This window comes from Heliangelus exortis, chromosome 12 (assembly GCF_036169615.1).
Source record: "Heliangelus exortis chromosome 12, bHelExo1.hap1, whole genome shotgun sequence".
NCBI classification, from domain to species: domain Eukaryota; kingdom Metazoa; phylum Chordata; class Aves; order Apodiformes; family Trochilidae; genus Heliangelus; species Heliangelus exortis.
Window position 1 is genome coordinate 16,258,410 of NC_092433.1, and position 27,549 is coordinate 16,285,958.

A 27,549-nucleotide genomic window follows, 5' to 3' on the forward strand; every position below is an offset into this window, starting at 1 on the left:
ATGGTCATGTCTGGCTGTCAAGATTACTCATTACAAATGGCAGGTGCCAATCAGGGCAGAAATATTGCTGCAGAATTTGGGTAATGGAACTGAACAGTTCTGTGTTCAAGGATTCTCTCGAGGTGAACATGTGGATTTCTTGAGAACTTGGACAAGTCAGTTCGTAGTCATGCTTGATAAACCAGGAGATGCTCCTGCTGTAAAGCCTCAGCCTCTAGGGTCCTGATGGTTGATAAAATGAGCACTTGTAAGGATGGGCTCATATCTATGAGCTCACAGTATCTCCACATATCCACCTTTACAGTTTTCCCAACATCTGTCCACCCACCTGCTTCCCTTCTCCCTCCATCTTCTCTTCCATTGGGCTGAAGCAGAAAATCAGAGTGCAACATCCACACTTAGGGGATCCAGTGGGAAATTCTCTTGCCTGTTTGATCTACTTGTATTTGTGGAGGTGGCTGTTCAGAAAGAAACTCCATCCATCTCAACCTTGTGCTGTTGTGAAGTGCTTTAAAAAGCTGAGTAAAGAGGATTATAAATTTTCACCTGAATCATCTTCTTGTCCAGTTTGCCAGTACCTATAGCAATTCTCAGGATCTTTGTTTAGCTCTTCATCTTTGGAGGACTTGCATATGTTTTGCATCTGGCAGAGCTGAACATCTTCTACAAAGCATTTTACATTGATTCATGCTCAGATTTGTAAAAAAAAATGTGTGCTGGGCATGCTCAGGCTCCATTTGCATTCATTTTGTATGAGCACTAATGAGATCAAGTAGAACAAGGACAGATGTTTGTGAAAAATAAAATGTTAAACTCCTCTTTGTAGTGATGAGAACAGAGCTTACGGTTTGATAGATAAGAATCATCAGACCAGAGTTTACATGGGGCTCCTGGAGTATCTGGAATCCAAGACTCACAGCTCCTTTCATCTGGTTATCTTTTCAAGAGCTGATATTGTGCATTACAAACAGATGAAATAATGATCCTTGTGTAAATTCAGGATTATTCACTCTAAGGACAACAGAGTAAGGTCATCGCAGAAATTATTTGTAGCAAGGACTTACCTAGAAGTGCAATGCAGGGACTCTTGCAAGGTAAAAACAAAACCAAAAAAGCCAAAAAAAACAAAACCAAAAACCCTCAGCTTCCCCCCCCAACCCCCAAAAAGAAAACAAAACAAAACAAAACAAAACAAAACAAAACAGAAAAAGCAAAAAAAACCCCACTGCTAATGGTAGCAAATTTTCGTCTTTTGAAATAATACAACCCAGAGTTAAATTGAATGGAGGCAAAAAGACATGAGCTGTGCCAATAGCCATGAAATTCATGGCCATGAAATTTCAAGTGCCCATTAACAGACTTCTCAGCTCTGTAAATTGTTTCAGAGTAAATAAGCATAATGAGCACTGAAGGAAAACAATTTCAAAGAAAAGCTTGTCACTTAAGGTCACTTTAATATCCACTCATGAATTTCAGTGATTTTAAGTCTTGCCTTGTAAGCTTTTATAATTGAGTTACTTCTCTTATTCCATGTATATTGGAGCAGTAATTAAGCTACAATGCAAGATACAAAGCATCATGTGTTCAATTCATCAATTTTTGTTGAGTCTTGCAGTTTTTGGTCCGATTGTGCTGGTGTTGTTGTGCTGAAATATCTCCAAACCTATCATGTCAAGATTATGCACGATGTAATTTGTGATAGCAGCTAGGGATTTGTGTACAAAAAAAACCCCTAAAACCCACAAACGTTCCTTTAATCTTTAAAACAAAATTAGACTTGTCTTACATCACAGAACAAAGAGATTTGAATGAATACAACACGTTTAATAAATCAGCAATTACCTTGAGGAGTGGCAGTTGGCTCATTTAACATAACCTCTGAAAAGAATTTCTTCCTCCACACAGATTTTTAAACTCTGCCTTTCCCAAATCAATTCTGAGAGCTGAATTGTGGAAATGGAAGTGGGCCATAAGTGGAGTGTTTAGACCACAGCAATCCCCACTTGGTGGAAGAGAATTTGGAGACCTTTTTGTCTCTTCACAGCAGAGAGAACTGTGAGTTAACCAAAATAAACCTCCTAAAGAAATCTGCAAGCTCTGCCTTTTGGGACCACCATGTGTAAATTGCAGATAAATTTGGGAGCTCATGGAACCATCATTAGGGCACTAAGACCTCCCTTAGTTTATTATTTCAAATTCAATCATCTTTACCTTAGGGCTCCTGACCTTAGTTTACAGCATCTTCATGTACTTTACACCTCCTAGCAGTCTCTTTTTCCAAAAATTCCTGGTTATCCAGATTTTAGGAGAAACATCCCCCTTTGACTGACCTGTGTGGTCTCAGTTCTTTTGCCACTTCTCCTGTCCCCTCACACTTTGTTCATCAGGAGGTGCCTACCTCACTACAGAGACACTTGGAACCCCACCCCAGCCATATATTTATGTACTGTCTAAACTTAGACATTCAGCTTTAGGCCTTTAAAGCACAGAAAACCTTATTTTTCACAGAAATAGAAACAATGATAATGTTATAGCTTTCACCTTAGAGAAAAATAATAATTTTCCCCAGGAAAAGTAGATACAGAATGTAAAAGAAGGTGATTTCATTAACCAGCAACACATAATCATTTTATGTGGGCTTAATTCATAAACATTCAATGGAAGAATTTTCCTTATTTATTTGTTTACAGGAATCTTGTCTGTGGACTGGCAACAAGAGACAAATACTGCACAGTTTATACCCAAGCAACACACCGGATCTTAATTTCATAACTGATAACTACCCAATATTTTATGCATGCTTTGTTATGCCTTCTAAATGCATTACACTTCTATAATTTATTCATTTTCGGTGTTCTTTCACAGAGTGCTCTGCTGCTAAGCTGTGTTTCTGGCACCTCATTCAGTCAAAATTTCCTAATCAACTTTCACCCTTCAGAGCCCATCTCGCAGCTTTTCCCTTCCACCTGGCTAAGCCCAGCACCCTGCAGCTGGGGGATTCACATTTGGAGCAAAAAGCAACTTGTACAGGCACCAGATCTAGTCCAATGCCTGCAAAAACTAAGATTTTTTTTTTTTTTTCCTGTTTCTTCAGTAGCAGCTGGATGAGATCCTCAACAGGGTTCATTGGTTTCTAATGCAGGAGGAGGCAATAAGGGTTTTTTTTGGGTGCTCAGTTCCCTCATCAGAAGGAACAAGTCATAGAATCATAGAATCATAGAATCATAGAATCCTAGGGGTTGGAAGGGACCTCGAAAGATCATCTAGTCCAACCCCCCCTGCCAGAGCAGGGCCACCTAGAGTACATCGCCTAGGAACGTGTCCAGGCGGGTTTTGAATGTCTCCAGTGAAGGAGACTCCACAACCCCCCTGGGCAGCCTGTTCCAGGGCTCTGTCACCCTTACAGTAAAAAAATTCTTTCTGATATTCAACTTGAACCTCCTATGCTCCAATTTACACCCATTACCCCTTGTCCTATCACTGGTCACCATAGAGAAAAGCCTAGCTCCATCTCCCTGACACTCACCCCTTACATATTTGAAAACATTGATGAGGTCACCCCTCAGTCTCCTTTTCTCCAAACTAAAGAGACCCAGCTCCCTCAGCCTTTCCTCATAAGGGAGATGCTCCACTCCCTTAATCATCTTAGTAGCTCTGCGCTGGACTCTTTCAAGCACTTCCCTGTCCTTCTTGAACTGAGGGGCCCAGAACTGGACACAATACTCCAGGTGCGGCCTCACCAATGCAGAATAGAGGGGGAGGAGAACCTCTCTTGACCTACTAACCACACCCTTTCTAATGCACCCCAGGATGCCATTGGCCTTCTTGGCCACAAGGGCACATTGCTGGCTCATGGTCATCCTCTTATCTACCAGGACCCCCAGGTCTCTTTCACCTACACTGCTCTCCAGCAGGTCAGCCCCCAACCTATACTGGGACATCGTGTTGTTCTTCCCCAAATGCAAAACTCTACACTTCCCCTTGTTGAATTTCATCTTGTTCCTCCCTGCCCAACTCTCCAGCCTGTCTAAGTCTCTCTGAATGGCAGCACAGCCTTCTGGTGTGTCAGCCACTCCTCCCAGCTTAGTGTCATCAGCAAACTTGCTGAGGGTACATTCTATACCCTCATCCAAGTCGTTGATGAATATATTGAACAACACCGGTCCCAGTACCGACCCCTGAGGGACTCCACTAGTCACGCCCCTCCAACCAGATTCTGCCCCATTGACTACAACTCTCTGACTCCTTCCTTTCAACCAGTTCCTGACCCACCTCACTACCTGATCACCAAACCCATACTTGATCAACTTATCTACAAGGATGCTGTGAGAGACGGTGTCAAATGCTTTACTGAAATCAAGATAAACCACATCTACCGCTCTTCCATCATCTATCCACCTAGTAATTTCCTCATAGAAGACTATGAGGTTAGTCAAACATGATTTACCCTTGATAAAACCATGCTGACTGCTCTTGATGACCCCCATGTCCTTGATATGCCTGGAGATAGTGACAAGAACAAGTTGTTCCATCACCTTTCCAGGGATGGAGGTGAGGCTGACCGGTCTATAGTTACCCGGGTCCTCCTTCTTGCCCTTCTTGTAGACTGGAGTGACATTTGCTATCCTCCAGTCCTCAGGCACCTCTCCTGTTACCCATGACTTTTTGAAGATGATGGAGAGTGGCCTAGCAATGACCTCCGCCAGCTCCCTCAGCACCCTTGGATGCATTCCATCTGGACCCATCGACTTATGGATGTCCAGATTACTCAGCTGATCCCTAACCCAATCCTCATCTACTATGTCAAACTCTTCATCTATCTTGACTACTTCTGGGGTTAAATGAATCTGGGGCTCATGCGGAAACCCTGCAGGAGTAAAGACAGAGGCAAAGAAGGCGTTCAGCACCTCTGCCTTCTTTATATCCTCTGTCACCAGGGCTCCCAGCTCATTCCTTAGTGGGCCAATATTGCCTCTAGTGTTAGTTTTGCTGGCTATGTATTTGAAAAAGCCCTTTCTATTATCCTTAACCCGACTTGCAAGGTTAAGTTCCAAGGAGGCCTTAGCTTTCCTAATTGCCTCCCTACATTCTCTGACAACAGTCCTATATTCCTCCCAAGTGACCAGCCCCCCCTTCCATGATCTGTAGATTTTCCTTTTCCACTTAAGTTTTCCCAGCAGTTCCTTTTTTAACCATGCTGGTCTCCTAGCTCCCTTACTAGATTTCCTAACCATAGGGATGCTCTGATCCTGTGCTTGCAAATAGTGGTTCTTGAATATTGACCAGCTATCTTGAGCCCCTTTATCTTCTAACACCTTGTCCCATGGGATTTCTCTTAACAGTCGATTGAGGAGGCCAAAGTTTGCCCTGTGGAAGTCCAGGGTTCTGGTCCTACTGGGTATTCTGTTCCTTCCACACAGGATCCTGAACTCTACCATCTCATGATCACTGCAGCCAAGGCTGCCATTGACCACCACTGCTTCAACAAGGCCCTCCTTGTTGGTTAGTACAAGATCCAGCAGCGCTCCTCTTCTAGTCGGCTTGTCCACCATTTGCATTAAGAAGTTATCATCAATGCACTGGAGGAACCTCCTAGACTGTGAAAAGCTGGCTGTGTGAGTCAACCAGCAGATATCAGGGTAGTTAAAATCTCCCATGAGGACTAGGGACTGAAGTTGCGAGGCTGCTTTCAGCTGCCTGTAGAAGGCCTCATCAACCTCCTCGCCTTGATCAGGAGGTCTGTAGTAGACCCCCACAACTGTATCGCCCACACCAGTCTGCCCCTTAATTCTTACCCACAGACTTTCAACTTGCCCCTCATCAGCCCCTGCACAAAACTCAACACATTCTAGTTGCTCTCTCACATAAAGAGCAACTCCACCACCTCTCTTCCCCGCCCTATCTTTCCGGAAAAGCACATAACCATCCATGGCCACATTCCAGTCATGTGACCTATCCCACCATGTCTCTGTTATTGCTACCAGATCATAACCCTTAGCCCGTACACTGGCCTCTAACTCTTCTTGCTTATTCCCCATGCTGCGTGCATTAGCATACAGACATTTCAGGAAACAAACAGAGCACACTGGTGGGACTAAATCCTCCCTAGACCACCTGCCTTCGGGCCCCGGTTCGTCCTTCTTGTGTTTGTCCCTAACAGACCCAGTTTTCTCCCCTTCCCCCTTCACATCTAGTTTAAAGCTCTCTCAATGAGCCCTGCCAAGTCCTGCCCCAAAAGCCTCTTCCCCCTCTGGGACAGGTGCATCCCACCTGCCACCACCAGGCCAGGTGTCTCATATAGCATCCCGTGATCAAAAAAACCAAAACCCTGTCTTTGGCACCAGTCCCTTAGCCACTCGTTGACCTGTAAACTCTTCCTATATACCTCCCCACCCATTCTTACAGGAGGGATGGAGGCAAACACTACTTGCGCTCCAGACCCCCTAACTAGCCGTCCCAGGGCCCTGAAGTCACTCTTCATTGCCCTTACACTTCTTGTGATGATTTCATCACTGCCAACCTGAAAAATCAGCAGTGGATAGTAATCAGAGGAACCCACAAGATTGGGGAGTTTCCTTTTAACATCTCTAATCCGAGCCCCAGGGAGGCAACAGACCTCCCTGTGGGATGGGTCTGGTCGACAGATGGGCCCTTCTGTCCCCCTCAGAAGGGAGTCACCCACCACAACTACTCTCCTTTCCTTCTTGATTGAAGAAGTCCTAAGGACACGGGGTGACTGACGAGTCCTAGGTGGTTCACTAGGTACAGGAGACCTTCTGGACAGATCGTCCTCTTGTCTGTCTTCTTCCTGATTTTCTGAGTCCAGGGCCTCATATCTGTTTTCTACGGGCACCTGGGGGGATGGTGGGGGTTGGGAGGGAATTCTTCTGCCTTTCCGGTGGGGGACCTGTTTCCATTCTCCCCCATCCACCTGGTCTGCATCGGCTGCCTGATGGGAGGAGGGGCAGGGCTTCACCATCTCCTCCTGGATTTCTTTTGCAGTCGAGAGGGTGTGACTCCACCAGTCAATTTCCCTTTCGCACTCCCTAATACTTCTCAGTCTCTCCACCTCCTCCTTAAGCTCTGCCACCATGCTCAGCAAGTCACTGACCTGCTCGCATCTAACACAGACCCCATTTTCGCTGTCCTCTGGTGCTAACACAAGACTTAAACACTCTGCACAGCCAGATACCTGAACAGCTGCGTCCATCTTTTTGTTCCTCTTAAGGGGTTCCATCTGTGTGGACACACTCTTCTTCTCAACAGCAACAGTTTTTGCTTTTTTTGAAACCATCTCTAGCCGTGCCTCTCCCGCTTGCCCTGCCTGCGCGAACTGCCTCGCTAACTGCCGCTTCACCTTCCTGTTTGCCTGCTCCTGTTCGCCGCGCTCTGGGTCGCTGGCGCTCCAGGCAGACACTTTAAATCCCTCGTGGCCCCGCTGGGTGCCGCCCCCTTCTCAGCTGATTGGTCTCCGTAGAAACCCTTCAACAGAGAGGTTACACAGCACGCTGCCGGTAGCCGTTTTAGCACTTAGATCTTGAGTTCAACATCCCTACAGCAGCATCAGGACCAGACCAGCTCATCATATACACAAATATATTTATACATATATATTACTTAGGGTCCCTGCAGCCACCAGGTAAAAACATTGCAAGTCCACCCATAGCCCTCTGGACACCCCTCTCGTCCTCACCTCACAACCTGGCTCTTTTTTCTCTGCCTTTCAACTCATTTATTGAATTTATTCATGAATTATTATTAATGAAAAAATAACGTTGCACAAAAGTATTTTTCTGCTTTGTTGGTGCACCCATCCTCACCCCTGATCTGAAGCATGTGTGTGAATATTTATAAGCAGCTTCCTGTTGTCTTTCCAAAAATGTTTAATTATGCTACAGTTCATTGGCATTTCATTAAATATATAACAATAAGATTAAGCTTTCACCAGGCTATCTAGAGGCAGTTCAAATAGGGTGTAGCTAACACTGCTACACTGCACAAATATTTTATCAGCCTGCTCTCAGCTTTGTTCTGTAGTAAGGGATGGCTTCAGTTCCAAACTTCAGTAATAAAGAGCAGCAATGAGGCTCCCTAACCTCCCAAAGATGGATTTTTCCCATACAGTTTGGGAAGGGATCTTCAGTCCCCTGCATTCATTTCAGCTCCCTTCATGGGAACATTCCATGTTTTCATTGGTGTCATTAGCATTCATTATATTAATATATAATATATATATTATATGGCATATAAAATTATATATAATTAAATATATATATAATTAAAATTATAAATAAAGATGTGTGGCTCAGCGTTCACCATAGATGCATGTTGCTGGGCATAAATTGAAGGATTTCCAGGAAAAATACTGTAAGGTCATGCCCTGGCACTCTGGACAGTCATAGAATACACTATACACTTCTGGGGAGATAAGTTTATCATCCATGGTCTATTTTATCATTTTGTGTTCTTTCTCTCTGCCACAGAGCTCAGCACAAAACTCTTTGGTTGAGGCTTGCTCTGTCTTTCATGGTAAAAAATTAGATATCCAGATAGATAATGCAGTGAAGGTTGAGTTAGAAAATCAACTATGATCCATAACTGTCAGAGAAAAAATGTCCAGCATTGGTCATGTCTGAGCTCAGTGAAATGTGGAATATTTATAAAAAAATGTCTTTTGAGTAGAGTGTTAGCAAGTGGGAGCTGTGCAGGTGTTGAGAGAACAATTTGTCCTTGGACCTGCTTGCAGCTCTGGGAAGGAGTTCTACAACCCTGGCAGCTTCTGGTGGTTCCATCTTGGGTTTATCTTCAAATCTGAGACCTTGAAAAGATCTCACAGGTTGAACTAAAGGGCCCAAGGAAAATTTTGATTGCTTTTCATCAGCCTATACTCAATGCTGCTGAGATCACAGAGATCTGCCTGACTCTGAAGAGCCTTATCCAAATTCCAGTTTTCTGTGGATGTTTTTCTGTGTTCTTAGCTCACAAAACAGATTTTTTTTTTTGGCTCTGAACAGCTGCACATACTTTATAAGTACTCAGAGGACTTGGGTACTGTCATTTTTAATGTGCTCGTGGAAGTGAAGATTCACATTCATGGCCATGAAGGTGCCAGCCATGAGAAACTGAGGCCCAACTGTAGTTTTGGGTGCCCCTCAGCCAGATTAAAAACATTTATTTCCTGTTATGGAAAAAAGGGTTATCTGCTCAAGAGGAATACAGGAATACAGTTAAGTTATGTAGGAAAAAAATTAGAGACACAAAGGCACAACTTGAACTAAATCTCGCCACCTCTGTGAAGGATAACAAGAAGTCCTTCTACAGATACATCAGTGGCAAAAGGAGGGGCAAGGAAAACATTCATTCTTTAATGGACATGGACGGGAATGTAATTGTCAAAGATGAAGAAAAGGCTGAGGTATTTAACACCTTCTTTGCCTCAGTTTTTAACAGTAAAATGGGCTATCCTGAGGACAGCTGGCTTCTGGAGCCTATAGGAGACAAGAATCTAAACACCCCCCCTGCAATCCAGAAGGAAACTGTCAGTGATCTACTGGGCTGCTTGGATCCCCACAAGTCTATGGGACCAGATGAACTCCATCCAAGGGTGATGAGAGAGTTGGCAGAAGAGCTCGCCAAGCCTCTCTCTATCATCTACCAGAAGTCCTGGCTCACTGGGGACATCCCAGATGACTGGAAGTTGGCGAATGTCACGCCAATCCATAAGAAGGGCCGGAAGGAAGACCCGGGAAACTACAGGCCTGTCAGCCTGACCTCAGTGCCTGGCAGGGTTATGGAGCAGCTCATCCTGGGGGCAATCACACAGCACCTGCAGGATGGACAGGGGATCAGACCCAGCCAGCACGGGTTTAGGAAGGGCAGGTCCTGTCTGACCAACCTGATCTCCTTTTATGATCAGGTGACCCGCCTGGTGGATGAGGGGAAGGCTGTGGATGTGGTCTATCTGGACTTCAGCAAGGCCTTCGACACCATCTCCCACAGCATCCTCCTGAGAAAGCTGTCAGCCCACAGCTTGGACAAGCGTACTCTGCACTGGGTTAAGAATTGGCTCGAGGGCCGGGCCCAGAGAGTGGTGCTGAATGGGGCTGCTTCCAGTTGGCGGCCGGTCACCAGCGGTGTCCCCCAGGGATCAGTACTGGGCCCAGTCCTGTTCAATATCTTCATTGATGACTTGGATGAGGGGATTGAGTCCATCATCAGCAAGTTTGCTGATGACACCAAGCTGGGGAGAAGTGTTGATCAGCTGGAAGGCAGGAGGATTCTGCAGAGGGACCTGGACAGACTGGAGAGATGGGCTGACTCCAATGGGATGAGCTTCAACAAGGCCAAGTGCCGGGTCCTGCACTTTGGCCACAACAACCCCATGGGGAGCTCCAGGCTGGGCACAGAGTGGCTGAGAGCAGCCAGGCAGAAAGGGACCTGGGAGTCTGGATTGCCAGGAAGCTGAAGAGGAGCCAGCAGCGTGCCCAGGTGGCCAAGAAGGCCAATGGCATCCTGGCCTGGATCAGAAACAGCGTCACCAGCAGGTCCAAGGAGGTGATTCTGCCCCTGTACTCAGCCCTGGTAAGGCCACACCTTGAGTACTGTGTTCAGTTCTGGGCCCCTCAGTTCAAGAAGGATATTGAGGTCCTCGAACAGGTCCAAAGGAGGGCAACCAAGCTGGTGAAGGGACTCGAACACAGATCCTATGAGGAGAGGCTGAGGGAGCTGGGGGTGTTCAGCCTGGAGAAGAGGAGGCTCAGGGGAGACCTCATTGCTCTCTACAACTCCCTGAAAGGAGGATGGAGCCAGGCGGGGGTTGGTCTCTTTTCCCAGGCAACTCTCAGTAAGACAAGAGGGCATGGTCTTAAATTGTGCCGGGGGAAGTTCAGATTGGATATTAGAATTTTTTCACGGAAAGGGTGATCAGACATTGGAACGGGCTGTCTGGGGAGGTGGTGGACTCTTCGTCCCTGGAGACATTTAAAAAACGACTCGATATGGCACTCAGTGCCATGGTCTAGTGACTGTGGCGGTAGTTGTTCAAGGGTTGGACTCGATGATCTCTGAGGTCCCTTCCAACCCAGCCTATTCTATGATTCTATGATCAAATATCAAAGCTGCACTGCATGAATGTCCTGGGCTGAGCTGCATTGAGGGTTAGAAACTCCTTTGCAAATAGCTAAGCTATATTTTGGGTGAAATTTGATCTTTAAGAGACCACTTCTATTCAAGTGAAAGTCCTGCCAGCCCCCAGACTTCATATAATTCTGTATTACTGTAGGAGCTAAGAAATCCTCTCTCAGGCCAGGACTCTATTCTTTGAGTTGTAAAAACAGAGAAAAAAAGACCAGTCCCAAATTAGGGAAATACTAAGTTGAAGCTCAGCAGGTCAGAGAGGAACATATGAGAAAAGAAGGCAAAAATAACTCACCCTTCTCAGTAAATAAAATTATAAATGGAAAACGTATGGCAAGAGGATGATTTACCCAAAGCAATAGAGAAGAAACAGAGCTGGGATTTAACAAGCTTCAGGAGTTTCTGATTCCCAGCACTATCTCTGATAGGGAAGTAGACAGCATGGGTATGTCATTTATTCCCATTTACCTAACAGTATGTCAGCTGTTAAAAAATGGGTTTTCAATAGTGAGTGTCCTCCTGCTGTTGAATTAGCACCCTTTTTGCTGGTTTATGCAGATCTTAAAATGGAAATTGCTGGGTTCTTTTTGTTTCTAATCTGCCCTTTCATATTTTATGGGTACATCTTAGTACTGCCCACAAGGTTGCTCAGACATATTACACTCTTTAAAATATCCTACTCTGGCTGCTGAATGGATTGCAATTAAAAGTCAAAAATTCTGAGTGCAAAAAAACCCCATAAAAACTTGCAGTTCTTGCTTCAGTTTCTGCCAGTGATTAATACAAAGTTGGAGAATATTGCAATGTTGCAAAGATCAGAAAGTTCTCAAAAAAAAGAAAAAGGAAAAAAAAAAAAGATGATCTCTTTTTAATTTTTACTGCAATTAAAAAACATTAAATTAACTCAGCAAGACTGGGTCTGAGGCAATTAGGAGATATGAGACATTACTTGTCAGCCTGATTGCACTCTGCTTGTATTTTAAACTGGAGAGATGTCAGTTTTTCCAGACTTATGAGAGCCCTGTTATCAAAGTCTGCAAAGTATTACACTGTGTGAGCACTAGACTGATACTTCTAAAATTGAGTAAGATTGAATTAAAGCATCCAGTTTGATAGACTCCCTGTGGGAAGAATCCAGTATTTCTCCTAGACAGCATTATTCAGCCTGAAATCTTTTGGTTTGGATTTGTATTCTTTAACTTATCAAACAACTTTACAACTCCCAGAGAAAATGGGATCTCAGCCTGTTTAGGAAAAACATAACCCTTCAAATGACATCTTCTTTCATTCTGGTTTTCTCATCCTCCCAGAAAATGCTCCCACCCCCATAATTCATTCCTCACCCCATGACATCCCAATAAAGTGAAAGAAACTACACATCACATTAAATTCTCTGAGATTTTATTTTACAGGAATAGGTGAGGACAGGATTACATATTTCCCTATTCCAGTTTATATCAGGGTTCTTTAAAAAAAAAAACAACAACAAAACAACTTGAAAGATTTTACCTACCTCTGTGCTCTGCCCACTGCCAAAAGTCTCCATCAGTTCAAGTGTCTCTCCTGGGGAGTTTGAACATTTAAAAAATGAGTCACAATTTATTGAATAAAATAAAATTGATATCTTTTCATTAAGCTGACAAAGACTGCTGGTGTGTGTAAAATGTGTTCTCTATTTAAATTTTATTTATATCAATCTTCTCTGGTGGGAACTACCTTGAAATGGAACGCTCTACACCTACAGTGCAAACCTTCCCATCCTACAACCAGTGTCATATTGATTTTGAAAGTGAGCTCTGCTTCTTATCCCTTGGTGTGAGATGATACCTATGATCAGGAGGAAGCACAATCTCCTATCTCTGCTCCTTTGTATTCTATTTCTATATGAACAAAACGTGTACACTTTATCACAGGCAAAAAGAGAGAGCTGCTGTGGCTTTGTAATGGCAAATGAAGCAGCAATCTTGGAACATTTTAATACACAGCACGTTCCCTCTAAACTGTTGCAAAATGCATGATGATACTTTGCTCTGTTTTCATATTTCAGGGTCTTCCATAAACATGAATTAAAGTTATATATGACTCTGGGAGGACTGTCATATTTTTACATCACTAAATAAAATGTCTTTATATTTATTGTCATATAGAGCTTGTCATATTGCTAAAGTGGTTTCCTAAATACAAATGCAGAAAAGTTTAAAGGGCATTCTATCTACAAAAAAAAAAAAAAAAAAAAAATCTTTCCATGTTTTTTTATACACACTGGAGTAGCAAACATGACACAAACAAGGGCCCACGGGTTTTGTGTGGACATTTTCTCCCAGACCACCCTCTGCCTGGGTCCTGTTCCTTAGGTGGCAGTGAGTTTGAATGAGTGAGTAGCTACAGTTTAATGCCTTTGAGAAATGTGAAATTCAACAAGTTTTGGAGTTTCAGCAATTAAGGGAGTTGTCATCAAATGGATTGGGTATTAATTTTTTTTCCAAATACTGTTTGGCTCAAGAGGAAGGCGATGCAGTGGTTAGTGTGTTCATGTTGGTTTGATCTCAGTTTTGGTAAATATTTAAAGAGCTTCAGTGCATTTCTACTGCCATCTTGTTATAGAGTAATTTGTTACCAAAATTCAAGGGGAAAATGTCCCCAGCCAGCTTTTTTTCTGCATCAAAACTTTGTGCTCCAGACGATGCACAGAAATGATTCAAAAAAACTCAGTCACTACCCCTATGCAACCTACAAAGGTTCTCATGAACTTTAAATGGTGAAAACCACTGAATCCAGTCTAAGCTGGTTATTCCCTGCAGCCACCCAACTCTGGGCATTATGGTTGGGAACAAATTAATTTTGAAATTGCAATAGAATTGTGTCAACAGTATCAAGCATAAGCCATTCTCTTTCCCTGTCTTCAATCTGATCTCTTCTCTGCAGTTTATTTCCCTGTTTGGTACACATGATTAGAAAATGCCATTTCAACCAAATGCCTTTTTGTCTGTTAACTCCTGCAGACTAAATACATCAAAAGTTAAATATTTTGATCTACAATTTTCTATAGCCTTCTACAAAAGGTAAAAACATATAAAATTCCAGTGCAAATTGGACTCGAAAAATATCTCAGTCATTTTTTGAAGGAAGTTACTTTCTCTCCAGCTCCATTAGCTACATGCTTAGAGTTTAATATCCTTATAAAAGAGACATTTTCTTGAAAAGAACTTGTATATGGCAATCCTGTATTTACATTATCAGGAGCTTGGGGAACAAAAAAACCCCAAATACAAACAAAGCAGGAGCAGTCAAGCCTCTTTTCTCTCATCTCCTTTCTCTTTCCCCATGGCTGAGGTATCTGGCCCTGTCAGATCAACCTTGCATGAAAAAACTCCAGGCTTCATGAACACAATCAAAACCCCTCCAAACCATTCCAGGCATCTAATTCAGCATGAAGGGAGCACCCACAGCCTGTGATGCCTGGTGACTACCAGGAACCTGTAATTCTCAGCCAGAATTAACAGTTTGGGTCACCGAGATGTTTGGGTTCCCCAGGAACCGGGAGATCTCGAATGCAAAGCACCCTGAGGGAGAGCATCTTAACTTGAAGAGTTCTCCCTCTCACCCAACCATTCCAGCACATCTCAGAGCAGCTCAGCCTAAACCCAGAGAAGCTGAATTGCATTCCTCAGGGAAGCTTTGTTCCCCCCTCCCCATCCAGGTGTGCCAAATCTCAAACACCACAAACCGCGATTCATTTCAAGGCTTTTTCCTGCCTCTTTGAAGGAGAGCTGGAGGTGTAAAACTTTCAAATCAAGCAGACCTCAAAGGATCAGAAATGCCCAAGAAGGACACCTGGTCCTAAACATTAAAAGGCTCTTAATAGAGGAGAAGACCTATAAACACAAGACTCAAAGGAAATAATTTTCATTGGGCCACAGTTGCCTCTGCCACAGCATGGTGCTGAGGACTGGACCCCAGGGAGCTCTGTAGAGCTTCAGACTTACAAAGGATTCTGCCTACTTATCTATGAGAGAGAGGAGCTTTTCATCTAAAATTGCCTTTACTTTCCCCTTTATAAAAAGAGCCTGGTCTCCAGCCCAGCTCTACTGAGCAGGGACAGGAGAGGGTCCTCAGTGATGGACCCTTGGGTGAGCTACCTTGTGATTGGACCTTTGCTTTGATCACAGATTTTTTTTTTTTATATATATATATATATATATTTACATATCTAGATGCAGATGTACACCAAATATATATATAGCTATAATATATAATGTATATAGTATGTAATGCTGTGTATTATATATGTATTAAGTGTACAATATAGTGTAATTTTTATGTATTTAGTGTATGTATAGTATATAATATTATATATGTATTTAGCATTTATCTACCTATGTATACACACACTAAAACCTGCACACTGCTACATTAATCAGTTGATATTGGGTTTCAGCACTGACTTTGCATTTGATTGTTTTTCAAGGTCAATATCTGAATACTTAGGCTGTATTTAACAGCATCAAGAAGTATTTAGATCATTTTAGTTTCTATGAACAGCACTGCATCTCCACGCTGCCTCTCAGCCTGCATTCACCTCATATCTCTGTTTTACACTGTAAATTCCCTAGGGCAGGGCATTCAGTTTCGTGGGGGCTTTTTTGTACTAAGCACCACAGGGTCCTTCTCCACACCTATTTAATGCTACAGCACTGCTACTAGTAAATAATTGTGATTATCACTTTTGATTCCATAGCAGAGGATTCTCCTCACATGTTCTGAGGATGCCCTCTTCTAGTAATTTCTGTGAAAGCCAGTATTTAGCAGGATATGGGTTTTTTTTTTTCAGTTTTTTCACTGTACAATCTATTATTAAAGCACAGATTCAGCCCTCATGTGCCTTTTCATGCATAGTAAAGAGAGAGATTTCTTTTTTGCCACTGTTAGCACCATTAATGATACCCTCCTAAAAACCATGTGTGAATAGCATCACTGAACTGCCTTGCAAGTGCAGGTGTAAAGAGATTTTTTTTTTTTTTTTTTGTCTTGTACATCTGGAGAAATTATATATTACATGATAAAAATGAGGTATAGCTATGAGAAGAAATAGGAAAACCAACACAGAGATCATTGTAGGTGCCTTCTAACTGAACTATCCCATTTTCTAAGCTTAGCTTCCTGGTTGTAACTTAACTCTTCTTCCAGGCCAAAGTTGCTTTTCAAACTCAGCAGGTAAAAACCATATCCCTGTGGGTCCAGTAATTCAGCAAGGATGGTGGTATAACCACATCCTGGGTGAAGTCCTGCTTCAGAGATGCTCACCTGGACTCTTGAATTTCAGTAGCTTCCCTTTAGACTTAATTAGTTGGCCCCAAAATGTTACTTCTCATTCTGGTTTATTTTTCACTAAGATGGGCTAAATTTGGATGCACACCAGATACCTTGGCCATATGGACCTGATTTCTCCCCTTCATCCTAGAAACAAGGATCTCACCTTCCCAAAGGATGTCTTAAGTGTCCTTTAAGGGAAATATAAGTGAAATTTAATCAATGTATACTTGACCTTCATTACAGAACTTCCCACTCTATATTTATCATTTTTATTTCTCAGAGTTTGCTACCAGCTTTACATAAAACCCAGCTTTCTTTCTGGGCCCATGGAATACATTTTGTGATCATTTAACTGATCTAAATGATTTTGCTCTGTCATGTTCATCCCTAAATCATATGGTATTTGGCTTAGTACATGAGAACATAAGTCTCCCATTTGTAAATTTGCATTTCTGGTATTACACACCTCCATACCTGCATCCTTACCTGTGCTCTGTGTTATTCTGCAGCCAAAAAATCTTGCTTAGCAAACCAGGGGAGCATTAAGGAGAGGGAATGAGGTGTCTGAGTCTTGGCCCTGCTAGAACTGGTTCATTTTTCATGGCCCACGAGGGAAAACAAAACACTGAACTGGATCAGTCCTAGGAAAAGTTAGTTTTCCTTCCTGGAACGAGATCAAAAGGGGAAGCATTCCTAGTAAATTAGGACTGGAGCAATAAGTCAGCTGCTCAGGGGGGTAAAAGCAGCTCTGGAAAGATAAAATGAAGGGTACAGCTCTGTGGAGATAATGCTGGTGATTGATGCAGAACTTTGAAGCCATGGTTACATGGTGTTGACCCCACTCACCCCAAAACAAGGAACCCCCACTCATCCCAAAATCTCTCATGAAAGGGCTGGGGTCCCTCTTTTGTCCCTTTTTGAGTCTCTTTCTTCTCCAGGCTCCTGTTCTGGGTGCCAGGCAGAGCCTCCTCCTGAAGAATGAGACAGAGCAGGGATACACACTCTTTGGTCTAGGAGTATCTCTGGGTTTGGTGTATGTTAGAAATGAGAAAAAAAACTTTTTAGCTTCATCTGTGTATCTGGGTTAAGGGGATGGACAGATGTAGCAGCTGCAAATAGATCTTTCAATGTTTCCTTAGTACTTTTTGAGCATAAAAAGATTACAAGCAGATTTTTTTTAAAAATCAAGAATTTAATTATTAACTCTGAAATGTCCTTAAATCAATGCATTTTTTTCAGAGCTGAATGGTTTCATACAAAGTAGTCTGGTGCTTCAAAGGTATTTTGTGGGCTTGAAACAGGTCCATGGGGAAATAAAAAAAGGGTTAAGCATCTCTCTTGGAGCCTTGTGTGTGAGAAGCTTGGCCAGTCAGGCTTCATGAGGGCAATTATGAGTTTAATTCTTGCCCGGGAAAAACAAACGACAGCCAGAGCTACTCATGTACCAACAAGTGACAGCTTGCAAGGTTAGTTAAGTTTATCAAAATCCCCAGACAAAAAATGTCATTAAGATACAGTTAAGGTTATAGACAGATACCAATTCCCAAGCAAGAAACTTCATTAAGGTACAGTCAAGACTGTAAACATCCATGCCAATTAAATTCAAACAACAAGATCCAACCACCACCATTATTTACATGGTTAAATATTTGGAAAGTAAAAGTTACAGCTAGAGATAACGTGGTTTCTATAAAATTCATAATGTTATCTTACCTTCTATTTCAATTTGGGATGCTCCTTGCCATGGGATACTGTGAAAATTAAAGGTTACATGGGCTCAAAGAATTCTCCACAGCTTTGTGGAAGAAAAAGCCAGCTGTGGGAATTGCAAAGCAAAGCAGGCATCATTTATTCTGGACTACAAGGCCTAAAGACCTGGGAAAAATCTGATGGATGGTCCTGTGGTGGAGGGTCAGAAGAAGCATCGATGCCTTCACTGTGGTCCCTCCAGCCCCAGCATGGTAGGTGACCCCATCTTGTGTATGAGGTGGCCATGACAAGCAGTGCCAAGTCCTGGAGAACACAGGATGAAAAACAAGCCATGAAATGCAAAATCCTTGCAACTAAATTTCACTTAAAAGGTTTAGAAGGGCCTCTCATCCTCTTAAATGCAGCTTCGGAGCCTTGAGATATGATTATTTTTTTCACTGTAACATGGTTGTGAACATCATCTTTTCTCTTTTAGCTTCAATAGTGATTGGGAAATGGTGGTGTGAGATGGAGCCCTGCCTAGAAGGAGAGGAATGTAAGACTTTGCCTGATAATTCTGGATGGATGTGTGCAACTGGCAATAAAATCAAGACCACCAGAGTAAGTCCTCTTTCTGTCTACACCTAGGAGATCTTAATTGGAAACAGAGTCACTAATACTTGATTAAAAAGAAATATTTTCCATCACCATAATTGCTGCAAAAGTCTTAAAGATCACTGCTCACCTCCTCAGTCCCCCAGAGCTTCTGGCCAGAATTCAGTGACAATTTGCATGGATTCAGGCTGGGTCCAGGCTTCAGAACCAGGAGCAGCTGCATCACCAGGTCACTTTCTCACTGACATTGTCACCTCAGAAAAAAAACAACAACAAAAAAAGCAATTTTAATCACTGAGTCCCCTTCTGACAGCTGAAGGGAAGAACATTGGATGGAAGGGACCCTTTAGTGTCCTGCTCTTGAGATGCTGAAGCTTTAGGTAACACAGGAAAACAGGTGACAACTTTCACCATTTCTTGCTAGGAAAATGCAGAGATGCAGCTGCAAAGAGAGCAAGGATTTTTTTATTTATTTTATTAAAAATAGATTCTCATTTTTCTTTTTTGCATTGTGCAATTGTTTCACTACTCCTTTCTTTAAAACTGTCATCTACACCTGTACTTAACAATTTTAATTAAATTATTTTCATACCCCAACTGAATTTTTTTCCAAGAAAATTACATGGTTGTCAAGTCAAAATATTTTTATAAATGGATACATTTTGGTTTTCAGTGAAGTGGAAAATAACTTTTGACACCTGCTAAAAAAAAAAAAAGGAAAAAAAAAGAAAAGTCAAATTTTTAAGACATTTTCCCCTGTTTATTAAGAAGTTCTACATATACTTTTCCAGCTACTAATTCACATGAATGTGAAGCTTTGTGCTATGACTTCCTGACTTCTTTTTTCCACTATCCTATTGAAACAAGATCTATACTATCTATTGTAATTGTTCATATGTTCTAGGCCTTTTGTTGATGGATTTTACCCCAACTGATCCCTGTGCCTTCTGAATTCTTTTTTTTCCCCCTCATATGACTTACCCCAGGATGAATGATGTGCATTGCAACTCCACTTTCTTCAATGCTGCCTTCTGGCATGGCCAATAATCCCACATTAAATTTCCAGGGTACATAATGTACACACAGGAGGATTTCTTTACAGAAGGCAGTAAGATGCCCCTGAAAACAGAATGCACTTTATCCCTTTGCCATCTTCCAGTGCAAAGGAGAAAGCATGGAAGGAACAGTGATTCCTTGGCACAAATTCTTCCTGGTGCTGCAAAGCACTCTATGGATTGTGCCCTGTTCTATGTGCCATGCAGTGCAGTTAAAAAAAATAAAATTAAAGCTGCTACTTGTCCTTCTGAGCGAAGAAAAATTTTTCCATTTTAAAATGAAGGGAAGAAATGTTAAAGAAGTAATAAGCAACCCAAAAAAAAGAATGCTGTACTTTTGCTAATTTACAAGGATTTAGTACTTCTGCAGCCTGCCTGCAAATTATATAATTTAGGCATTGCATTTGCCTTTTCCTGTCAAGTTGTTCTGCTCTTAACTCCCCCAAACCCTCAGCATATAAAATACTTTTAGGCAATAGCCTGCATCTAGAAGTGACTGCTAGAAATTTAGCTTCATTAATATGCAGATGTATGGTGCAATCTATTTGGTATGCATTATTGTATTTCACTTAAATTAAATACTTACAGAGTGAGTGCTCATAGCTGAAAAAAAAAAAAAAAAAAAAAAAAAAATTTCTTCATTTACCCACAGGAGTTATTTTAATTAGCTTGTGAGGGGACTACCTTGTGGTGCTGCTTCCAGTAGAATTTTACTTTGTTGCTTTAAAATACCATTACAGAACCCAATTGACAAAGGCAATGTGACATGATGTGCTTAGCAACTGTCTCTTGCATTTTTGGAGCAAAAAAATTCTACTTCAGAATCCCTGAAACTTTGCTTGAATCCCTACTGCTGTGCCAAGCCTAGCAAAAGAAATATAAAATAATAGAAGCAATCAGATCCTGAAATGGGCATTTTGTTTTTTTGTTTTGTCATTTCAGATGGCATCAGAGAAAGAGATTACACTATAATCTGTACTGACCCCAGCCCAGGCTGCAAGATTGGGCCATGTGTGTCTAATTTATGTAGTTAAGGAAGCTCAGAAAGCAGAAGAAACAAGACAAATCAGCCAACGTCCTAGATAGATCTGTGGTGATTAGCCAAAAAAAGCCACAGCAAGTCACCATAGGCTGCAAACTGTTTTAATGAAGGCTTTTCCTTACACTAAATATATTTATGTCAGGCAGCTGCTGTCCTGACAAGGAAAAATTTGCATTTATAACTTATGTGTAGGGGTCAAAATACCTTTAAGTTCATTCTTCAAGGCTCGCAGTAACTCACAGCTAAGCACATGTGCATGTGTGTATATATAAATATATATATATGTGTGATTTCATGTATATACACAGTATTTGTAATTTTAGTGTGGAGTATTGCTTCATGGTTGGTTCTCAGATGTGTTTAATACTTTTTGGTGTCAGAAGGAGGTGCACAACAGCCCCAGTGCAGGTTTTGCCAGCACATCTTTCGTTCCTTCCTTTCTCTGCATTTACTCCCATGCTCAGTCCTTCAGCACACCTCACTAATTGAGTTGTTAAAGCCAAAGATGAAAAGCTCACAGCCTCTGTAAATCAATTTGTTTTCTCCTGATGGTCAGAGCAGGTGACAAGGAATGGAAAGAAATATTTTCCTCATTCAATTTTTGGAGCGGTTTCAAAGCTTCTTTAAGCTGCTTCTTCACTCCTTATTTTTTCTTTTTCTTCTAAAAGCACCTAAGTTTCAGTGATTTCCTTACAAACATGAGGCTCTTGGAGCTGTTCTAGGACTTGGCTGGAGATCACATCACTACATTTCAGCAGAGCAGCTGGCACCAGGAGAAATGCAAGAGCACAGGATCTGTCTGGATGCTGGGAGATGGTGCCTGCAAGGGCACATAAATGCCTGCAAAACCCAGGAAAAAGTGGCTCTTCATCCATGCTGGGTTTTTTTCACTTCCCATCTGAACCAGGGAGTCACTCAGAAGCTCTTGACATTGAGTTGGTGCCTACACATGTCCCTGTGCAGAGCTTTTCAGGGACCCTGAGGAGCACTGAGCTCTTCCCATGGACTCTTGCCTGGGCTCACATGCTCAGTGCCCTCCAAGTGCCCTCTGTGTGTGTAATCCACACCAACACCACCTGCCATGCACCTACTCACCCTCTAAAGACTTCTGGAAGTTGATTTTCTACTGCTATTGTGGAAGACAGAAATTGAGCACTTGGGGACTAGGAGAGCAGTTCAGGAGGGAGCATCTCCCCACCTTGCCAGCCTTCCCCCTGCATCATTTACCACTCACCCCTGTTTTCCATACTCACACTTGGTTCACTATATGTTTTGCCATCAGAGAAATGTCATTTTAGGGGGCCCCAAGGGACCTGAGTGTCACATTTCTCAGCTGCCACTGCTCATCTCATGCAGCAGCAAACAGCACCTGAGGTGCCCACGGCCCTGGGGCACTGTGGTCCCTTGTCATTCCCTGCTCCTACACCAACCACACAAATTCTGGAGGCAGTGTACAAGTGAGAAAGTGATGGATTCACCCCCAAGAGAGAAAACCCAACAGAGTCACTTGTCAGTGGCAAACCAGGAGAGTGGAAAATGCTAAGTGGGGGAAGGAAACCATTTACCAGAGCTTTTCTTTCTTTCTTTTTTTGTTGTTTTTTTTTTAAGCTGTCCAACTAGTTTAATATATCAGATGATTCCTAGATCACTTTTTTTCCTTTGGAGCAGTGAAGAAACCCCTCTATTTCGGTGATAACAGACTCTGTAATTAAGAGGTCAGATCAAAGCAATGGAGCACAAGATAGTAAATATCTCTTGCTACAAGACTTACTGCTGCAATCCATCATATCCCCCAATGCTCAGCTAACACTTTGTAGCCCTGATTTAATACCTGAGCCTGCTCATATTCAAGTCCATTTGAGTTTCACTGCTTACCTGGTCATCTAGGAAAGGGTTGGACCCCTTCTGCCATTCATCTGTGTATGGGTGTGAGATAGAAACAAAAGCTTCTTCTCAAAAGGTTTGGGTTTGCTCCTGGGCAGTCATTCTTATTTCAGCATCCTAAAAAAAACTTCTGGGTGATGCAGGTTCCTCTTCAAGCCATTAATGGTCCCACAGTGGTGGTGGTAGCTGTAAGGAGTGATGGGTGTACAGCTGTACAGTCTGTTGTTGGCTGTTATCTCACTCCAGGTGAGTGGATGCAGCCAACTCTATCCCCACTCACACCCATCCTGCCCAGCTTGGGGTGGGTGGGTTTGGGGGGGTCCAAATGAACCTGAAAGATGGATTCATCTTTGTGTCCTTGTCTAGCAGAAGCTGTCAGCATCAGTCTGAAAAGGGGAGGGTGGAAAGATGGGGTGAACATGGCCCATGCCCCACATATCCTGGTGGTGCAGGAGATGGACCTGTGCCCAGGTGCTGGACACACACTCAGGGTCTGCCTCATCCACATCCTTAAATCCCTCCAGCCCCAAAAGAAAAAAACCCTCCCCAAATATGATTTAAACTGAGCTATAGCATGAGCAGGGGGAAGTGCCACACAGCCTGGGTCTCTCCTCTCAAAACTTATTTTATATAACTGATTATTTACCACTTTCTTACTGCAGATCCACCCAAGGACCTAACAGAGCATCATCTGCATGGAGGTACTGACAGCCCTGCTGATTTATGAGGACAAAGTATTGAAAGTTTAAAACCATCTCAGCATTTACAAGCCAAATGGATTTCTTATTTGCACTTTGACTGTTTACCAGATAACAACAGTGGCTTTACTGTGGGAAAGAAAAAAAAAAGAATTCAGTGGAAATAATGCCCCTGCTTTTTTGACAGCCGAAAATCAAAATGAAGAAAATGGTTCCTTTGGTAATGTTTCTGAAATTGGGAAGTACAAACAGCAGTATAAGTTTGGATCTACAATTTACTTTATACCAGTTAAAGTATATATATATATATAAATATATATATAAATATATGATATTTTGAAATAAAAGCCTCACTCTTCAAGAAATTGAATAGTACCACACTTTGCTGCAGCTGGTGTAATCATTTCTTTGTTTGTTTATTTTTAATGATCTGGAAGATCCCTACCTGTTTCAGAAAGAAATGTGGCAGTGAAGAGGCCAAGCAAACCTTCTGCATTCCAAGGACGTCTCTAAGAGCTTCAGGAATCCTCCGGATGTGGTGTCCAGAGCTTCCTGTTCCCTCTGGTGGAATTTTGAGGGTGTTTGTTGTTCTACTTTTTTTGTTCTGGAGGCTTTTCCCCTTGTGCAATACTAGCATGCTGGCTTTGCTTCATTAACCATACTTGATTGATATGTAACAATGATAATTCTAATCCTCTTCCGAGAAAATATTTTTAGAGCTCTTAGATAATCCGTGAAGAAGAGATGGACAACTTCTGAGTAAAGTTCAGTATGTATTAAAAGTTTATTTGGCAGAGTTTGGTAGACTGTGAGCTCCCTTCTTATTAAAGATGTACTGTACATACAATGTCTTCAGGCTTTGTATAGCTCGTAGAGACTCCAGTAAAATCCCAGTAACCAACTCCCAAGTTTGTGTTGGTGGCTCACTGGTTCTTGGCAACAGTGACAAAAGCTGTTTCCTTCCAGACCAACATGCAGAAGGGCTTTTACCTACACTTGGTTTTGGTTTTTTGGTTTGTTTTTTTCAGGGTTTGCAATTGGTGACCAAGCATTCCAGTTAAAGGAACACCTCAGTGGACAGCCAGGATGCTCAGGCACACCTGCACCCAAGGGACAGCCTGGCTTTGGGCTGACACATGGGAAAAGAACCCAAATTTAAGCTCCCCTGGTTGCTCCACCACCATGGAGAGCATTGGCCACCAGCTAAAAGCATCCACGTGGGCAATCCCCTGGCACAGCAAAGGCACAAGAGTTTGTGGTTAGCAAACTGTGCCTGCTTTCATTTCAGCTATAGGGTTTTTGGGATTTTTCGGTTTAGTTTTGATTTGTTTCTGATTAAAGTGATTTAGCTGAGATGAGATGCTCTCCAGCAGGGATGTGTCCACCCAGATGTTGTGCTCACTGCCAGCAGTTGGAAATCTCTCTCTGTAGCTGCTGCTGTTCACGTGCAGCTTTGCCCTTCCTTTGCTCAAGAGAGATCAGATCTGAAATGTCCAAGCTGGGGTCACATTCCCAGGCACTTTTGGGAGCAGCCCAATTAATTTCAAGGGGTTAATTTGTGTGGAAATGATCTTGCTGCCATGCATAAATCTGCACAATCCACCTTTCACTGCAACCAATGCTGCCAAATCAAAGAGGGAACTGTCAAACTTGGTTTTGTTTCATCCCATTCAGATTAATTTCTAGAATATTTCCATTTTCTGTCCAGGCTGCTCACCTGCCTCTCACAAGACCCCTCTGGTCAGGCTGATCACATCAAATCCCATGCAGAGGAAATGCTGCCCTAGAGTGGGTCAAAATCCCCCCCCTAACTTTTTTTCTCCTTCAGGGCACCCACTTCAATCCTTGCTGCTTCAAGGGGCAGAAATTTGTCACTGGGTGTTAAAGCAGCCACATGAGATGTCACCATCCTCCACAGAGGCTTTCAGTGCTGGTCCCTGCCTGCTTCTCACAATGGAGGCAGTCATGGAGGTGTTTCCAAGAACTTCTATTATTTCCCCTTCTAAAAGACAGGAGAGTGAAAAATATCAAGGTTTTTTTTAAGCTTTTAAGCTTGGTTTTCTTCTATGCACAGGCAGACTAAACAGGAGCATGAACCTCACTGCCACTTGTGGGTTTTGGCACACAGAGAGCAGCCTCATTGGTGGCCCAGCTGGAAAGGTCCTGTATTTTCTGGCCAAAACTCCCTGCCTAAACCACAGATGATACCTGGACCCTGGTCTATATTTTAGAGGTGATCTGCCATGGCCAAGTGTCCCTAGTCCCATCCTCTTAATTCAGAGAGAATCCCTGCCTGCCTGGGCACCCACAGACAGCTGTGGTTCCAACATCAGACTATCAGACCAGCTCTAGGATCATCTGTCACAAGTAAGGAGAAAATCCTCTAAAATCCTTAACATTCCTTGGGTTTACTAGAACAGCACCTCAAAAAACATCAGGACCCTCTAGAGCAATCTCCTGATGCACTGAGAGACAGAACCTGCCACCAGGAGATAACTTGATCAAAAGCCAAAAAATTGCATTTCTGTTTCCTTGTTCCCAGTCTACTGATATTCTGTAAAATGACCCCACACAGTAACCTAACCCATGGCTTCTTGTACCCTCTGCCAAAGCCCAAGATGTCACCACTGAAAGGTTTTTACCCCACAGCTGGGTACCAGAGAGAGCTCAGGCTGTGAGCAGGTAACATTGCTCATGGCTGTGTCTATGAAATATGCCTGTTGAGTTTGGGAAATAGTAGACTTGCTAAAATATGAGAAGGAAATGTTGTCATTACCACAGGAAAGTTTCTAAGAGATGTTTATGCATTTTTTTTTTCTTTGCCAGTAGGCAGCCTCAAATATCACCACACCAAATTCAGTAAACAGCTGCGTCTCTTTGAAGCTGCTGCAAAATCTGCTCATGAAGTGCAGGGCTGAGAAATTGCTGTTTTAATTAAAATGTTTTACAGGGGAATTAAGGCCCTTGCAAAAAAATAATGATTAAAAAAAAAAAATGAAGTCAAATTAAGAGACAGATGCAGCCAACCTTCATTGTTTCAGTGAACCCAACTGAAAACAATAATAAAATAATTCAACCTGCCTGATGTCACAAGGAGCCTGGATTTTAGGGGCATAGCAGGAAGGTGTCAGAGCTGCTTTTTCATCTTGGAACCCCAGAAAATTTTAGTGGTGGAGTGGATGGGTGCCACATCCTCATGAGAAAGTGAAAGTCATGGTATTTTCTGCACAATATTAGAAGGTATTGACACCAAGAAAAAAAAAGGCTAAAGTTCCTGCTTTCTGCCAGATCTAGACAGAGCCATGCCAGGGAAAAAAGAAAAAATATTTGTAAATGCATCGAAGATAAACTTAGATTTATGTCAGTGTTTCTTCTTCAGATGTGTGAAACCAAGTTATGTAAATCTAAAATGTACAAGTTGGAAAAAAAATATGGGGAAAAAAAAACCTATCTACCATCTGCCTATTGATTCAGAAAATCTAGACTATGTGCTTCTGTCCAAAAATCTCTGGTAATAAAAAGCTCAGTGTGGTATAACTTGATATTGCTTTGAATATGCTACGTGCTATAGTTGGAGAAGACAGAGCTATGGAGAGAGCCCACGACCACCAATTATGAAGAGTCTGACATGAACCCAAAGCTGGAATTTCACAAGAAAAGGCCCCTAACAAATTACTGAAGGGGACACAGTTTGATGGGTGATGTTCTTATCAGCCCTTTTCATCGACCATTAACAGAGTTTGCAGGCATTGCCAGTGGTGTTTTGCTTCTGAATTTTCCTATTTTCTCTTCACTTGTCACTTCTCTATCTCCTGCCTAGTCCAAATATAATTACAGATGATAAAGAAGTTGTAGGGATAGACATAGCTTGGCTTGGACAGCACACCCACTTCATTCAGAGGTAGCAGCTTTTGTTTCTTCTTCATTGGCAGGATGAATATTGTAGCTTACAACAAGCTTCTCTTTTATCAATACCTCAGTCACATCCCAGTGAGCAAGGTTCAGAGCTTGCCTGACAAAAAAATGGGTCATGCTGCTTTGCTTGGTATTCCATTTTTTTGTCAGAGAAGAATAGGAACACATTCCACAAATAATCTTTCAGGTAGACAGAAGGAGA

General features: G+C 42.5%; 1 protein-coding gene across 1 annotated transcript in view; it reads left to right on the top strand.

The window, feature by feature from the left end:
* The window catches only part of TAFA1 (TAFA chemokine like family member 1), a 223,917-nt gene extending 196,946 nt beyond the window's left edge, over positions 1-26,971 (top strand). The window contains exons 4-5 of the mRNA XM_071756262.1: positions 18,635-18,759; positions 23,397-26,971. Coding sequence (XP_071612363.1) covers positions 18,635-18,759; positions 23,397-23,414 — 143 coding nt within the window. The 3' untranslated portion in view covers positions 23,415-26,971. The remainder of the gene's footprint in view (positions 1-18,634; positions 18,760-23,396) is intronic.
* Positions 26,972-27,549: the final 578 nt, after the last annotated feature.